At 39.8% G+C, this 18,047-nt stretch overlaps 1 protein-coding gene across 1 annotated transcript in view; it reads right to left on the minus strand.

The window, feature by feature from the left end:
- Window positions 1–6,950, minus strand: part of LOC122661482 (adenine phosphoribosyltransferase 1-like) — a 17,916-nt gene extending 10,966 nt beyond the window's left edge. Inside the window, exons 1-7 of the mRNA XM_043856887.1 lie at window positions 6,665–6,950; window positions 6,433–6,510; window positions 6,013–6,123; window positions 5,191–5,283; window positions 3,869–4,018; window positions 2,777–2,835; window positions 1,630–1,695 (exon numbers count right to left, since the gene is read on the minus strand). Coding sequence (XP_043712822.1) covers window positions 1,642–1,695; window positions 2,777–2,835; window positions 3,869–4,018; window positions 5,191–5,283; window positions 6,013–6,123; window positions 6,433–6,510; window positions 6,665–6,914 — 795 coding nt within the window. The 5' untranslated portion in view covers window positions 6,915–6,950 and the 3' untranslated portion in view covers window positions 1,630–1,641. The remainder of the gene's footprint in view (window positions 1–1,629; window positions 1,696–2,776; window positions 2,836–3,868; window positions 4,019–5,190; window positions 5,284–6,012; window positions 6,124–6,432; window positions 6,511–6,664) is intronic.
- Window positions 6,951–18,047: the final 11,097 nt, after the last annotated feature.

Consider the following 18,047-nt stretch of genomic DNA (forward strand, 5'->3'; position numbering starts at 1 on the left):
GCTTTTTGGTTGGATGCATCAAATGGCAGCGGTCCGTGCACCGACCATGTGGGAATCCACTATTCAAAACTAAGGGAGTTGATGCACTAAATGCTTTCCATGACCTAGAATGGGAGGAGAGTTCAGTCCCCACATCAGGCAAGTAATGTGTGTGCTATTGCTGGACAAAACCTTCGGAAGACAATGGGAGGAGAGTTTAGTCCCCACATCAAACTTTCCATCCTGAAACTAGACTTTTGAGCTAGACACTATCAAACTCTTCTTTTCTCTTTTGCTTCATATTGCATTATAGACCCAAAATCCATTTCGAGAATGCATACCAAACACAGTTTATCTTCATTAATGTCAAATAATAACCAAATCCAACCAATTTTTTTCTTTTTCGGGGGTTCGTTGAGAGGGGGGGTGTTTAAGTCAGAAGCGAGGGTACCTTTGGGTCGTACAATTTTCTTTTGGGGGGGGGGGTTGTGGGGTGTTACAGTAGAAGCAAGGGTACCTTTTGGGTCGAACACTTTGCAATATGGAGCAATATCTATAGTAATGCATCCGACTTGGATTTGAATTTTTCCTTGTGTTATGGAGAAGGTTCACCCAACCCATCCAAAGTCATTATTACTCTGCCACCATTCGAAAGTTGAAACTACCCTTCCAGTGGCCTTCCTCTTATACAGATTCTCATCCCACTACCATAATGACTAAGGATCAAGAGGTTCTTCTTCACCTACAAATGATGGGAAACTTAATCGTATATACACAAGGATTGTTTAAATGAAACCTTATAGATTTATTTAAAATATAGGCAAGAGTTCTCTGTGGGTAAATGTGACCCCAACACATGTAGGGGCCAATGTGCGTGTACATCAACATCAACAAGGCAATCATTACCGCCTTTCATGGGGGATAGGTGATCATTTTCATCCCCTGCCACCCAATGTGTTTGGGAGGAGATAAACTCACCCATAGAAAACATTCCATGGAACCTATTGTGATTGTCCTTTATCTTATTCCACAAGTCTTTAAGGGTTTTCAAAATATTTGAAAGCTACTTATCATTATGACATAATTAAAAGCTACAATTATCTTCAAACATTTTTAATACACGTGAAATTACAAGGTTTAAAATGGCCATGATTTGTTGTTTTTGTGACAAACTGTGGTGGATGAAGTGGCTGTGAGCCTGTGATGGAAAATCCCAAAATCCCACAACCATCTATCCAAATAAGTTTCCGCCCAATACAGGTTGTAACGGGCAAAACAAACCCATTCATTTGGTTGAAAATAGACCAGTTAAATGACTGCGAGGTCCTCTATGATATGGACCCAATTATGTTGCCTGATATGACATTTGTGACATTCACAACGATTTCCTAAAGTCCACAACGCGTATAAAGACCTCAAATTAAATGTGATGCAAGAGAATCAATTTTCTTCAAAGTTCAGGCTTAAAGAGGCCAACAAGGTAGTTTAGTTTAAGCATTTCTTTCAACCCACAATATCTACTGATATAGCCGCACTTTCTCCAGGTCCAAATTCTGTTTTCAAGTTCAAAATAAACATTACCAGGCTTCTTTTTTCAAGTTTCCTCAACCAAATGTGGGGCACTGAAAGTGATCGACATCAAAGGCCTACTGCAAACTACCATTAAACCGAACTTACAAGGACAAATAATGGTCTGTCTCCTAGCTGGTCCCGACCCTGCAATGAGCAAAGTGAAAATCAGATACACGCAACAACAACAACAACAACAACAACAACTAAATGGGGTCGGCTACAGGGAACTTACAATGACAAAAGATTGATAAAAGTAAAAAAAAAAAAAAAAAAAAAAAAAAAACATAACAGCAATAATGACACAACTCAGAATAAACCTAACTAAATAGGATCAGCTACATGGATCCTTGCCCTCCAATCAGCTCTATTCGAGATCATACTTGAGACAAGACCTGAGCTAATGTCTTTCCTCACCACTTCTCCCAGGGTCATTTTAGGCCTGCCCCTAGCTCTTTTAGTGCCTTCAATCAGCTGAACAACACAAAAAAAAAGGGAACAAAATGTTCTTGATGGGTTACTTGAACATGGTGACAGGCAAGATTGAATAGCCTTGACAAAAGTATGAGAACTACCACATGACAGGGTAGTTCAAAGTAGATTTTCAATCGAGTGTGTGAACTGCTATATGAACGGTAGTTTGGAAACCTTGAAACCTACTGTTACTGGCTCAGCAATGAAATATGTGGCGTGATCGCATTGGTGCCATAACAACTATACTGGCCCCTCATCCTCTGAATGCCAGCCTTGTCTCAACATATCAAGTCCAATTTTTGTGCTCAAGGACAGTATAACAGCACAAATGTCAAGAATTCCACGTTTCTTTCTTATTTTCTAGTTATCAAGTGCTGTATTTATCACAATGAATTTAATTTTTTTTTATAGGTTCAACAAATTTGATGTTGCTTTGTTCATGATATGCTTCTACAGCTAACCACAACAACCAAAACTCAAAGGGGGTATTTTCTTTCATGTTTCACACGAAATCTAAATGCAAATGGTCACATACTCGGTACTTCTACTCAAAGTGAAAGAACTTCAGCTGCTTTTAAGGGTTGTTTTCTATAACCACTCAGCCATTAGAAAAGTTCTAAATGAAAATTTTGCCAACAACGAAATAGTCAATTTTGCATTCCATCAATTTCAACCAATCAAAACAAGATAAGGCACCAGACATGGTACCAATTAAATTCTACATATCGAGCAGATGCATTAACAAGGAACAGACCTTTAGGTCTGGCAATTCTATGACACAAGCACACTCAACCACCTCCACCCCAACACGTTCTGCAGGAGAAGTAAGTTAAGAATATAGGGCATTAAAAAAAATGGAAAGAAAAATGAAGAAAATTCTTCTCAGGTCAATGTCGTAAAACCATAATAAACAAACAAAGAAAAGAATTGAAGCCAGATAGCAGGACGATGTGCAAGCAGGTAACAAAAAAATAGTGATCACTCTTCACCCTAAACATAGCCAAATAGGAACTTCTGATAAAATGACAAACCACATCATGGGAGATTCAAATGGTTACTTATTTTATGATAATTGGAATCCTGTGCCATTAGCTGTGAAGCATTTAACAATAGTTGGGCCATCCTTCAGAGTTCTAAGACTGACAGTAAGAACAGACATGCACAGGGAGTAATATACAACAGCCAGCGTACAAGCCTCGAGGCAAGACAAGAAGCAAAAGATTAATAACATAGGTTGGCGTTAGTTAAAGCCTACGTGAAAATAAAGACCAAAGAAGTATGGAAATAAAAGAACTAATAGATAACAGTAAATCCAGGTTCAAGTAAAGAGATTAAATAAGGTGGATCAGAAGATACCAATCCATTCATACAGGCCAATACCACTGACAGTCCTTTCAGAATTGGCCAGTACCAGGCTGGATAGGGATCACCAAGCCTGATCCAACCTGCAACGAGTTTTAAATCCATGCTAACGATTCATTTGGTTAGCCTAAGGGGCGGAGCTACAATCTTGCTAAAACTTGTGTATTTTGGGTTAATTTTGGAACAGGCTAGGATTTCAAGAAACCTAAGCAAATGATGAAAGATTTCCAAGAAACTACCAGTTGAGGGGTAGGTAATAAAATTGCCGCTTCTTGTTGTCTTGTCAAAAACTTAAAGGAGTACCGCAATAACAGCTTAAATGGTAGAACAGATTTTAATTGAGTCAAGAACGATAAATACCACAGAATTAGATTTTTATTGGGGTTGGTGGTGCAGGGACTAACACTTCCCAAGAACAATGTGCTCACGGTTTTTCACTATCACTAAGTTATCCTATTTTAGAAAACAAGCAATAACGGATTACCCAATAGCCTGATTGCTGCACACAGGGTACCCCCAGTTGCAATGAGATCATCAATAACAAGGGCACGTTCTCCTGCCTGTACGGCTCCTACATGCATTTCGATTTTGTCTTTTCCGTACTCCAAAGAGTACTCTTCAGAAATAACCTCCCCTGAAGAAAAACCAAATAGCATTAATATTTAACTAGAAGAATTCATAGCATAACCCATTTTAATAAAATCACCAGGAGAGAACATGAAGTAAATGAACAAGAATGATTTTACATTAAGGTCCATTTGTTTCGACAAATAATGCCTGGAAGTAAAATAACGCAGGGGGAAAAACGAACAACCCCAGTGTAAAACTGCACATCCTCTCTCTCTCTCTCTCTCTAGTAACGATGAAACAAAATCTCGAATAACCACCCTGATAAGCTTATCGGGTTGGCCTATCTAAAGCAACACTTGCCCTCTTATATTCTGGTTGTTTTTACATTGAAAGAAACAAAGCCTAAATTTTGAAAACAAAAGAATATGATGATGACTGCCAAAATGTCTCTCTCATACACAATCTGCAACATATAAGAACCACTTAAGGATTCCTCCCAATTACGGTGAAGCACAAAGAACTCTGATTCCGATTTGTTCCTCATCAGTGTTTCATTAAGGGTAAATGTTTTTTGGACCTACACTTATGGGTTTTATTGTCAATTTGGTTAGAAAATTTCTAATGCATAAGACAAACAGTGATACAGTTCAGACTGTCTAAGAGATGAAGCAAATTCTAGAATGACCATGATGAAATATCAAACTGTATAAGTTTAGAAATTAACTGGATGACAATGACCTATTCCAAGTGAAGGCTCTAATTCGAATAATAGGAACATTCATACATGGTAACATTCTGTCTGACCAATCCAAGAGGCAGCCAAAACTTTGGATATCGAGATTATAAATGAATATATATTCCATCAACCTCAATACTACCTATCTGTAAGGGTGGTAAAAGGGTTAACTAAAGGCTCAAAAGCAAATAAGGAAAATTCAGTAGTGTTGACTGTTGACTTGATCTAGGGGATCAGCCAAACACAATTTCTCCCTTGTCTGCAAGCATATTCCCACTAGGGATCAAAAGAGGGACAAGAAATTGTCTCTGTACTTCAGGATCAAAGAGAGATTCAGTTCAATATAAGCACCATATATTTCATTAGATTTTAGAATAGGCATATAGACTATGAGCCTGTTAGTCGATAAAACATGCATTCATATACTTCCATAATGGCCCAAATGTGTATCAGAAACATAAGAAATTAAGGTCAAAGGAGAAATGGATGCAGCAATATACCAGGCAATTTATTGGGTTTTCTCATAGGGACAAATTTTGCTCCAATAGCCAAGGCAATAGGAGGCCCAAATATAAAACCTCGTGCTTCAATTCCTGTAATGGGTCTTCAATGTCAAAAACATAATATATATTAAAAAAAAAAAAAACTAGTTCTGCCACAAACAGAATCAGTAAAAAAATGAACAGCTGTAATGTCAAAAGACTAACTAGCTACTAAACCTTAACATAGAGCAAACACCGACTTAGCCTGGTAATTGCACCCAGGGTGTGGTTTCCAGGGCCGAGCAGTGTGTCTCAGTATGGAACCTCCCCTCCAACACAAAGCAGTGCTGGTTGCCACTGCACCCCATGCACTCTCCCCTACCCCGGGCAGCCACCTAGTGGCCTATGGGCCCTCGTAAGAACCAAAAAAATAAAAAATGAAAAACCTTAACATCCATAGCAACTGACCAAGTTAACTAAAAAGTGCCAAACTTGATTTCCACAAAAGCTGAAGAAACGATACTCAGTGTGAAGGTTTAAGAACTCACTAGTGAGCTTGCAAATAAATCACTTTGGACACTAGGCAGTCTTAGTTTTGAGAGTACGAGATTGACCAACAGGGCTGATTTCTAAAATTTTTCTAATGTTCTCTCATTCATGGACTCCAAAAATGCAATTTTTCGAGACATCAGAAAAAATATACATCGTAGGAGGATTTAACCGCTGATTTTCTGCAGTCGAGTTCAGACCAAATAGGCCCATGAATTTTTTAGGGGGTTATCATTCATTGGTGTAGGCAGCAGAGCAACAGAAATGTCTCAAAGCAATTAAATTGAAAACCTGCAACAACGGAGATGTCCTTGTTTCTGTATCTCTCCACGAACAAATCAATGGTATCCTTAAATGCCTTGGGGTCAAGAAGCAGAGTCGTTATATCCTGAAAAATGATTCCTGAAGAGACGAAACCATATAAGATTTTATCAAACCAACAGTCGAAAAAAGGTTTGGAACCCAGGAGCACGGGTTGAAACCCAAAAAGACTCCATCAAATCAACAAGCTGGCATTTTCAAACGAGCTCTGCAAATGCTGATACGAGCAAAATAATTGAAAATAAAAAATGAGCTGTATTGCAACTTTCAGATTAGAATACCCATATGAAAACTGAGTTTGAGGCTAAGGGGTAAGTCAGAAACTGCGGATTGAATAAATGGGATGATAGTTGGATCAATAACATTTCAACTCCAGTGGGCAGTAATTACCTGGCTTAGGGAAGTTCGGGATGATCCGAATAGCAGAAGCAATTGTTTCAAGTCGTTGATCTTTGCCATCCTCAGAAGCTAAAACAGTGGAATCGATCTCCAGAAAGAAAAGGACAGAAAACAAAAAGCAACCCAAAAAATCCAATAACTAAATGAAATTGCAAATATGGGGTACAAAAAAAGAGCATAATTAGATAGAAAGGAGGATATGGGGTTACCAATCAAGACTCACATTCGTCTTTCAGATTCTCTTCACTGAAGCTTTTGGGTATGTGATCGAATGAGCTCACAGAGGAAATCGCAAATCTCCGGACAACATTTCGTCTCAGATTGGTGAGCGGAGGACAAGGCGCTGAGAAGAACTTAGTTTCAGAAAGGAATGAACTTCTGGGAAAGCCAATTCCAGAACCAAAACGATAATCGTCTTTGGTGGATGAGACTGAGACTGGAGCTGCGACTGAAGAGATTAGAGACATCGCCATGGTTTCGCCGTACTGAGTAAGAGAATAGCGCCAGGAGTGAGGTCCGATCCTTTTGCCCTCATTTATTTGTATATATTTTTTTCCATTACATTCCATGGGCACTGAACAGTGTTGCAGATGCGATGCCCTGCAACTCTGCAAGGTTTTAAGTTTCGGAATCTTTTACCCAAAAAAAAAAAAAGAAGTTTCGGAATCGGTTCAGGAGTCTAGCAAATTTAGGGTGGAAATCATGAATCGGTCTATTCAAGATGGTTTATAAAGATGGTTAGGGTTGAAGGTGAAAGAAATATGGTGGTCGAATCAGCGGATTGCCGATCTTCTTTCATCTTCATCTACGAATCCTTGGCCCTGGCCAGTACTTAAACTTCTTTTAGACATCAACTCTATAGGCCAAGATATGAACTTTAGATTTAAGAGGGATCCATTTTGTTCAGTGGTCGGTTCTAGCCTAGCCAAAATGGCTCTGCAATCAAACAAGGCATTTGTATATTCCTATCTTAATTTGTAATTTATTTTGATTTTTGATTATTTAAAAAAAAAAAAAAAAAAAAAAAGTTTATAAATAAAAGAGCAAATTTCACAGACACCCCCTCTAAGTCTTCAATATGTCACAGACTTACCAAACTTGGTCAAAATGGCAACCTTCCCCCTCACGTTAAGCAGGGTTACCATCCAAAGTTAAAATGTTGATTTTGCCCTCTTAGTTATTTAAATAAAAAATGGGTAAATGACACTTAAGGTACCTAACGTTTGATAAAATTATAAGTTGAGTATCCAATGTTTGACAAATTACGTTTAAGGTACTAAACCATCACCATTCACCACTGTCGCTGCCACCACCACACCCTCGTCTTCCCACATGACCACCACCATCCCACCACCTGTTGCAACGGCCTGCCCCCTCGACTACGTGATGCCCGCCCAACCAAAATCGCCGTGTCCATGATTTGTTTATTTGTTTCCTTAAAGCCACTCTACGATTCCATCCCTTCGATCCTTCAATTCGTTTCTGTAATCCAAAGAGTCAACAGAGATTGCCGTGTCCATGAAATTTCAGACATCCACCCCTTGAATTCCTCAAAATCAATCTAAAATCATCATAGTCCATTGTAAGAAATAACCTCTGATCCCCAAATTTCACCTGATTTTTCCCGCTGGAAACTGTTGGAAGACCTAGAGTTTGGATTTTATACAATTTGCAAATTAATCCAATCAGATAACGTTAAGAAAAACAAAATGAGGTCGTTAACATCATTTAACCTACAAAAACTAGGGAAAGAAGTGGTGGCAGGGGTTTTAAGTTGGGGTAAAGAATGAAGTGAGGAAGATGGGTTTCGTCTTGGGGGTTTTGGAAAGGGATTGGGTAACGATGATGATGGAAATTTGGTTAATGGAAGGGAAGTAGAGATGAATTTTGAAGTTCAGTGGAGAGATGGGTTCGGTTATGGTGTATGGAGAATAATAGGAATAAGAAGAAGGAGGGGAAAGAGTGGGTGGTTGGACGGCGGCTGTGAACAGGTAAACAAAAAAACAAAATGGTCTTCAATATTGCGTCATTCTTATCTCTAATAATCTGTTTGATTTCTGATCTAAACTTGAAGAAAATCAAAAGCAACAAATAAAATTGCACAATATGGATACCTTTGGTTGTGGAGGGAGTAGATTTGGTCAGGACGAACATTAGCGAGCGCACAGTTGAACGCCATGGAAAAGGCATTACCGGGATGGGAAGAGAGGAAATCCTTGAGAATCTCCTCTGGAATTAGATTAGTCTTGCACTCCTTAAAGAATCAGGGGTGTAGCTCCTTTGGTGGATGAGCGACTATCTTGTTAAGATCTCCAATATCTTCTTCTTCTTCTTCTTTGAGCTTGGAACAATCGAATTGAGATTCGAGAAACTAAAACTCGAAACAGGAACAGAGAAATTGAATGAAAATAAAAGAGCAATCGATTAGTAGAAGAAGATGGAGATATGTAAAGTGTATTTATAGGTTGATAGACATGCGAGCCTAGGCATCGATTACGATGATCCGTCTAGGTGCTGCCATGAAAGTCATTGACATTGGTGGTAGTTGGAGGTTGCAGCGGTGAAGTAGAAAGAAACGAAGAAGAAGAAGAAATGGTGGGTACCATGAAGAGAATGGTTTGTATTTGGGATTTTACCCTTAAGGGTATTATGGGGATTTCACAGGTAAGGGTAATATCGCCATTTAAAAAGAGTTAACAGCCACTTAACTGTAGAGACCTAACGGAGTGGACTAAGTTGAAATAAAGTCATAAAGTATGAGGTGTCTGTGACATTTTGACCAAGTTTGGTAAGTCCGTGACATATTGAATACTTAGAGGGGGTGTCCGTGAAATTTGCCCTCAAGAAAATGACAAAGAATTGGCCATTCCAATTCAAGAAGTAAGGATTAAGAAGGGACTTCCCTTTTGTCTTTTATGTGACCAAAGGATCATTGGAAGACATTATCAAACAAAACCAACATTTTTTGTGTTCCAAAAAACAAGAAGCACCTTGGAAATCTCAGTCCGAAAATGGCGTTTCTTTTCTACTCTTGCTATGGTGTAATTTTGCTCTACTCTCCGTCTCTCTTACTTTCCTCTTGTGCGGCGTCTCCCTCTCTTTAATTTCCTAGGGTTCAGAGCCAGGTATGTGTCCTTTACTTTCCCAAGTTTCTTAAACAGGGATGTGTGCTTGAGAGTTACTCTTTATACCCCCAACCACTCTTTTTTGGCTGAGTCTTTCGCCTCCCTTGTCTTTCCTCTTTTTGCCTTCCTGTACTTTCTCCTCTTTTCCTTCCTGTCTCTTTCTCTCTTTCAAAATCTATCCTTTCTCGATGGACCCTTGGTACTCTATGCTTGTTCTTTTCTGCCTGGGGACGTGGTTTTTGGGCTTTTTGTGGAGGTTTTGTTGGTTGGAGCCTTGTTTTGGTGTGATACTGTCTCTTCTTTTGGTGACTTCACTCTGTCCGTAAGGGGTTGTTTACGATGTTGCAACTCCAGTTATCTGCCTATCGATCAAGACCCACTTCCCATTTGTCTACTCGGGAGGATCGGGCTGACAATATCCGTCGGCGATCTCCTTCTGCTATTTGGAGAGCTTCGGCAGGTTTGGTGGATCATTCTTCTGGAGGTTCTAGTATGAAACCCTTACTTTGCTCAAAAATACTTTTTGGCTTCACTCTGGGGTACCCTCAGCCGTCAAAGGATACTCTTTGTTCCAAATTGGTGGACATTTGGGAACCTTTGGGTTTAGTTTACATTTGCTGCTATGATCAGGGCGGTTTTATGGTTGAATTTTTCTCCAATAGTGATCGTGATAAGGTGTTGGCTCTTGGTCCTTGGTGGTGTGGAAGGTGTTTAGTTAATTTGGTGCGACACGCTCTTGATGATGAGCTATATGCATATGAAAGAAAGGTTTTTCCTATCTGGGTTCAACTAAGTCCGGTCCCATCGGAGGTGTTCTCTTTTGAAGCTATTAAGCAAGCGATCTCATGCGTTGGAAAACTGCTGGATCTACATTTGAGGGACAGTGATTTGCCATTGAATGTGGCTAGGGCAAAGGTCCTCTTTAAGCTGAAGAAGCCTGCTATAGTATCTTCCAAATTAAGGAATCCTAATGGTGATCTACTGCCCGTGTCTCTCAAATATGACGCATACAAAATTTGTTTTCGGTGTGGGCGCTTCTTCCATGTTGCGGATTACTGTTCCGACAATCGTCACTCTGCTGGTCGGTGGCATCCCAGGGGTCTCTTTGACAATGTTCTCACTCAACCATTGTTTGTTAATGGAACTACTTTACCATCTACTTCTACTATGGACATTACCATGCTGGAACCTGATTTTTCCTCTTCTGATGAACTGGGTCTTCCTGACCAAAGCCCTCAACACTCGATACATATGGAGGTGGAGGTGGAGACCCCACCTGTTTTGGCTCCTGGGGCTTCTGGAGATGGTTTACCTGTGAAGGGCTTGGTCTCAGCCTCTCTTCCTGTTGCTTTTATGCCTTTTGTTTCTGTGACAACCATGGCTATCGAGGTCAATGCTTCTGTCTTGAGCCCCCAATCGAGTGAAGATACTTTCATTTCCTCCCTCTTTGTTGATATGTCAGCGCTTCCGTCTCTTGGGGATATTTTCGCTAAAAATGTTATGGCTAAGGTTTGCATTTCTGGCAGTTCTTATGATCGATCCTCCTTGTTAAACCCGATGTAAGTACCGCGGACCTCGGGACGAGGGTTCCTCAGCCTTATGACGACAAGGATTGGTTTCAATGAATAATGGCATATCGTTCCGACATATCATCATGGGGATTGGAATCATGCTTCATAAAGAAATGGAGTCACCACCTAGGATTAGGGCCTAGGACCCAATGAGTGTAGCCTCATCAAGGGATTAGCGAAAAGGGCTACGTGATTTCATATGGTCTGGTCAGAGATTTAGGGTAAGTAGTTAGGTTACGAGAGTGGGAAGGTATTAGGCACCCACCTCGCCTGGATAAACCGGTCTTTCTACTAAATACTTATTTTTGAATATTCTCCCTTAATAATACATCATATATCAACATGTAAGGCTAGATTATGATGTACTAAGCATGACAAAGAAAGAAAAAAAATCATTTAATATATACATTAAAACAAGTTACTTTAATGGTCTACATTATGCTAAAAATAATAAGAAGGAAAGAGACAGATACCTGTCAAGGAATACAAGAAATAAATGAAAATGTATCAAATACAAAATATGTGATGTCCCATGGCTCAGGTGGAGACGGACGATTGGCTTGCCTCTCTCTTGTCGGATAGAGTGAGGACTATATGAGATGAGTTTCATTACTCAAACTTCGGGCAGAACAACGGCTGTATAAGGGATTCTCGTTATCTGTATACAAGCAGAATAACGGCTATAAAAAAGAGATTATTGCTATCCGTATATTGATGGAATAGCAGCTAGGTTGGGACTGGAGCGTTCATCACTCAAGTGGGTAATCGAAGGATCTACCCATGACTCAGACAGAACCGCTCACATTTACCTCAGAATGACTCAAAAGGGGGCAAGAGAGCTTGAGTAGGAGCAATGGGAGGGTCTGTCTACCTCTTTCTCCTTGAAATATAGGGGAGGAGGACCCTCCTATTTATAGGGGGAGCCCCACATTTCACCACACCGTGTGGGTCCACCACGGCACTGTGGAGGGTGCCTACGACGCCGTGAAGGGATCCTCCATGGCGTCGTGGGTGACATCATCCTGGTGACGTTTCAACCTCCCACGACGATGTGGAAATTCGCCACGGCGCTATGGGAGCCTTCCACTGCGTCGTGCCCTCAGGATGACATCATCCTCCACTTTTTGGCTCTTTTGGATCTATTTGGGCCTATTAGACTTTTTTTTCTAGAGGGCTGCCCACGGCGCCATGGTTGGGGAAGATAAACAATACCCCTTTCGGCATTTGGTAAAAAGGTCTTATAAGTCATTTTAGGGATGTCAGGGTGATTTGACTTAGATGTAGGGACAAGAGTCCTTCTTGAGAGAGGTACCGATGTCTGTTCGTGTCCTATTGTCATCATCGTCAGGGGGTGACAAAATTTAGTGTCTACACCTGACGTTTGGCCCTTCGCATCCGGGGGGTTCTTCTTCTGCTCCTCCTCTGAATGTGGGTGTTGGGGCCTCTTCTGGTTCGGGTTTGTCTGGCTCCTTTTTTTCGTGCCCTAAGACACATGTCTGGGCCCCTCTCCACAAAAAGCGCAACCTGATTTTACCTGAAATTCCTCCATCCTTGGCTGCAGAAATTACCTCCTTTCGTTCTTTCCTGGAAGCCACCCTTTCTACCTCTTCCAACCCAGCCTCTTTGGTCCTTTTGATTAAGGAATGGTTGGTGGCTCTTCAGTGGGGCTTTGTTGATAATGAATTTGTTGTTTCTCTTGAGCGCACATCTCTAGCTTCAGAACTTGGAGAAATTGATGAGACATTGACACTGGCTCGGTAACCTTTCTCACTTCTCATTCTGATTTCTTCAATTATTTTACTATTCTTTTTATCACTCTACTCTATATATCTGTTAGTCTGTTTGTTCTTAATCAACGTGCTTTTCACAAAACTTTTACTCTCAGAAGGTGTTATCATTTTTTAGCCGAATCGTGTTTAACCCGTTGATTACTTGCTTCTATTTGTTTTGTTTTTGTTAGGCCCTGTATATTTTTATGAATCCTTTCTTTACTCCTTGGTGGTGCTTTTTTCTGGTTGTTTTGATTGTCCTAGTTATGATAGTTTTGGCCTGGAATATTAGGGGCATCAACAATGCGTTTTCTAAGAATTGTTTGTCTCACCATATTTAAAAACTCAGCCCTAATGTGGTTTTCTTTTGTGAAACTAAATGCAAATCTCACAAGGATTTGAAAATTAGAGATTTGTCTAAATGGTATAGAATGATTGCTGCTTCGGATTGTCCTACGGATCACAAAGGCAAAGGTGGTCTATGTATTTTTTCTAAATTTTTGGTCAGTATTGTGGACGTTATTGAGCATACCATGTTTTTTTGCCTTAAGATTGACGATTACCTCTTTGGGGAATATTGGATTTTTTGTGTTTACGCTCCACCGCATGCCTCTCTTAGATCTAACTTCTGGACTGAACTGGAATCTACAATATCGGACGTTAATGACCCTTTTTGCATCATTGGAGATTTTAATGAGGTATTATCTCAGGATGATAAGTTGGGGGGAACTCCCTTTCACCTCTCTGTCGAACTGTATCTCAAGTCTCTCTTTCGAGGAGGTGAAGCTTTTTGGCTCTCCTTTCACTTGGTCAAACCACCAAAAACCACCAAAACTCATAAAGGAATGTTTGGATCGTGCCTTTTGTTCCCCCTTGTGGTTTAATTCTTTCCCACCCACATCCCTCAAGAAACTCTCATCCCTCGGCTCTGACTATAATCCCATTCTTCTCAACACCCACCCAAACAAACCTTCATTCAGAAAACTTTTTCACTTTCAGCCGGCTTGGACCTATCATCCAGATTTTTCAACCTTGTGTAGTACTTTCTGGGCTACTCCCTCCACTAATCCTTTCCACCATCGCTTAATCTCCTTCTCAAATCTCTCCTTCGGGGCTAGAATAGATGTGTGTTTGGTCACATTGAAGTACTAAAGAATACCTTCTTCTCCCAGTTTGACGCTCTTGAAAATTTGAATTCCCCCCCTACCGAATCCCTTGACTCCATTTCCAATAAGTTAGAATGGATCTTTGAGGCGGAAGAGGCTTTTGGGCTCCAAAAATCAAGACATAGTTACATCAGGGATGGTGACCGGAATACCAAGTTCTATCATTCTATTGTCAAGTCTAATCTGAGGAGGAGGAGGAGGATTGATTATGTTATCTTGGATAATGGTGAGAACTTATCTAATCCATGTGGCATTGCTCGTGCCTTTGCCGATCATTTTAAATTGATCTTCACTTCCTCTAACCCGCTGCATGCAAGTTTTGTTGAAAGTCTTTTTCCCCCTATTGTCTCTTCGGATCAGCAAGGTTTTTTGTGTGACCCCCCCTCCTTAGAAGAAATTAAAACTGCTGTCTTTTCTATGAGTCCTCTTAAAGCATCGGGCATCGATGGTTTTCAACCATGTTTCTTCCAAAAATTTTGGGATGTTTTGCAAAATGATTTGCTTTTATTCACCACAAATTTTTTCTCAACTCTTTCTCTACCTGATGGTATCAACCATACCCTGATTTGCTTAATCCCAAAGGTTGAATCTGCTTTAAAACTTGGTGACTTCAGGCCCATTAGCTTGTGCACGGTGAGTTATAAGATCATTGCCAAAATTATTGCTAACCGGTCGAAGGCTTTTCTTCTACTCTTTATTTCTCCTTGCCAGGTTGCCTTTGTGGCAGAACGACAAATTATAGATAATATTGTCATTGCTCAGGAAATTTTTCACTTCCTTAATCACAAGAAGGGTAAGCTTGATTATGTTGCATTTAAAATCGATATGTCCAAAGCTTACGACAGGCTTAAGTGGACTTTTATTAATTTCATTTTTAGTTTTCTTAGGTTTGGGGATCAATGGTGCAATCTCATTCATGCCTTAATCTCCTCCCCGTCCTCCATTAAACTTAATGGAAGCCCTTTCGGATTTTTTAATGGAACCAGGGGTATTCTACAAGGCTACCCCCTAAGCCCCTATCTTTTCATTTCCGCAATGGAGGTGTTGTCGTGCCTAATGACTACCTACAGGGATTTGGATATGTTCCGGGGGTCAAAGTGGCCAGAAATATCTCATTTGTTATTTGCTGATGATATTTTCATCTTTTGCAAAGCTGTGCTTGAGGATCTTTTAATTATTAAGGCAATTTTGGATTTATTCTCTAACCTCTCTGGACAGGAAATTAACTTTTCCAAGAGTGGAATACATTTTAGCAAAAATGTCTCTCTTGCTGACAAATCTCATCTTTGCTCTATTTTGTGCGTTTCTGAGATGACAAAGGATGCTGTTTACCTTGAAACTAATTTGTTTCCTCTTAGATCGAAGAATAAATGTCTTGCTCCTCTGATAAGTAGGGTACATAATAAACTATCATCTTGGAAAGCTAACTTTCTTTCATATGCAGGGCGTAGTGTACTCATTAAATCTGTGCTTAGTTCTTTGCCTGCTTATCTCATGAATTGCTTCTACTTTCCTCATATTGTTTGTAAGAAACTTGACTCTATCTGCCTTAATTTTTTGGAATGGGGGCAGTGAGGGACATAGAAAAACCTCCTTAATTTCATGGAAGAAATGCTATCGACCTTTGCCTGCTGGGGGCCTTGGTTTTAGAAGTGCCAGAATCCATAATGAGGCTCTCTTGTTAAAATTGGGTAGGAGACTTTTGAATAATAGTCAGGACTTGTGGGCTAAGATACTTAAAGCCCGATATTTCCCCAACTCTTCCTTGTTTGATCCTAAAATAGCTTCAAGAAGGGGATCTTGGGCTTGGAATAACATTACCAAGATCATCGGTTCTCTAAAGTCCTTTAGTTTTAGGAAATTTGGTAATGGTCATGACACTTACTTTTGGACGGACGCCTGGATTCCTTCAATCCCAGGCTTTACAATTTCTCTGGGTGCCTCCCAGCGTCTGTTCCCTAAGAAAGTTTGCTTGTTTCTTAATAGCACTCTCTCTTGGGACCATGACCGGCTAAGGCAAATCACTCTTGCCCATGCTGCTGCCATTTCCCATATCCCCATCTCTGAATCCTCTAATTCTTGTTGGTGTACCCTTGCTAAGGATGGCCGATTCCATACAAAGCGAGCGGCTAAGTTTCTCATCTCTCTCTCCACATACCATGAATTTTCTTCAGACACTTGGTGGATTTTCTTTTGGAAACTTAATTTGCATCCAAAGTTTAAAATGTTTTTTTGGCGTGTATTAAATGTAGGGATTTCGGTTAAAGATATTGTTTCGAAATGGATTCAAGTCGATTCCGCTTGTGCTTTCTGTGGCACTTGTACTGAGACCCTCTGGCATATCTTCTTCTCCTGTGATTGGGTTAAACATATCTGGGCTGCTGGACCTCTAGGACTGAGAACTGAACATCTTACCCACCCCTCTATGGAACATTTCTGCATATCCATTCTCCTCTCCCGAAGGCTTGATAAATCCACTCTTGTTTGTTTGTTTTTTTTTTTTTTTTTTTTTTTTTTTTCTGTTTTTAATAATTTGTTACTTTATTTGGGAAACTAGAAACAATTGTTGTTTTAAGTCTCTTAAGCCTAATCCTCTATTGCTTTTGAGAAAGGTAACAATTTGGCTGCAGGACCTTCATATTTCCCCAACCCCGATCTTGTCTGTACTTGTAAATGAATTTGGTGACGAGGACTTGGTTTTTTCTGCTACACCTGATTTACCTACCTTAGAATTTCCTGTTTTGTTATGCACAGGGTGTGCTCCTAGAGACCTAAACTCTTCTGGATGGGCTTTTGGCATTTTATTAGATGGCAAAATTATTTTGGTCACTGCAGGTTTTGTTAAGAACTACCATGTTTTGGAATCAGAGTTGACTGGGATAAAAACTGGGTTAATTTTGGCTGCCAAGAGAGGTGTGAAGTTGAAAGAAGTTTGGTGTTCAGACCATTGTTTGCCTGGACTTCTTCCAACTCCATCCCGATCTCCTTGGCCATATGGACTTCTAACCTTGTTTATGCAGATTTCGAACCTGTCTAAGGATATTATATTTAAAAATATTACATGTGATAGAACCACAGCTTGGTTAAAAACCAAGGCTAAAAGAGCTGCAGAACAAAAATTTCCCTATATGCATGAACAATGTATTAATTTGCCATCTTAATTAGTAATATAACTTTTTCTTTATCATAAAAAAAAAAAATAAAAAAAAAAAAGAACAGTGGAAATCAGGACTAGTGCCAGCTGATTCACCAATCTAATTCTTAGTTATTTAAATCATGATGTCGTGGCTCAGAAGGCTTTGTGTATGATATTCTATTCCTTTGGTGTACACAAGTTTGTCATCAGTAAAATTCAAAAAAAAAAAAAAATATATATATATATATATATATATATATATATGTAAAAAAAAGGTATACCTAGTGCACGAGGCTCCAACCCTCTTATTATATATATATATATGTAAAAAAAAGGTATACCTAGTGCACGAGGCTCCAACCCTCTTATACAATAAACATGATTATAGAATGGGGGTTCCTTACTATTAATACGAATTATACAATAAACATGATTTATTTCCGATAATTTGAGAACAAACTATAGATCTACTATAGCCATTGACGGTAGATCCCGATAAAATTCGTTGACTAGAATCTTTCATCTCAAAGTATACGCTCGACTCAGATTGGGGATGGATCATGTTTAGTATGCATTCTTTGGATGGATTTTAGGTCTAGAATATGGTCTGAAAACTTACTTATTGAGCCTATTATCCAAAGCTAAAGGGAGTTGATGAATGAAGTGAATGCCTTCCATGGCTAGGAATGGAATGAGAATTTGGTCTCATACCAGTATGCGAATATTAGACATGAAACTTGGGCTTTTTGGTTAGACACATCAAATGGTATCAAAGCAGGTTGTCCATGCATCGACCATGTGAAAGCCTATGGCTCAAAGCTGAAGGGAGTTGATGCGCT

This window comes from Telopea speciosissima, chromosome 5 (assembly GCF_018873765.1).
Source record: "Telopea speciosissima isolate NSW1024214 ecotype Mountain lineage chromosome 5, Tspe_v1, whole genome shotgun sequence".
NCBI lineage: Eukaryota > Viridiplantae > Streptophyta > Magnoliopsida > Proteales > Proteaceae > Telopea > Telopea speciosissima.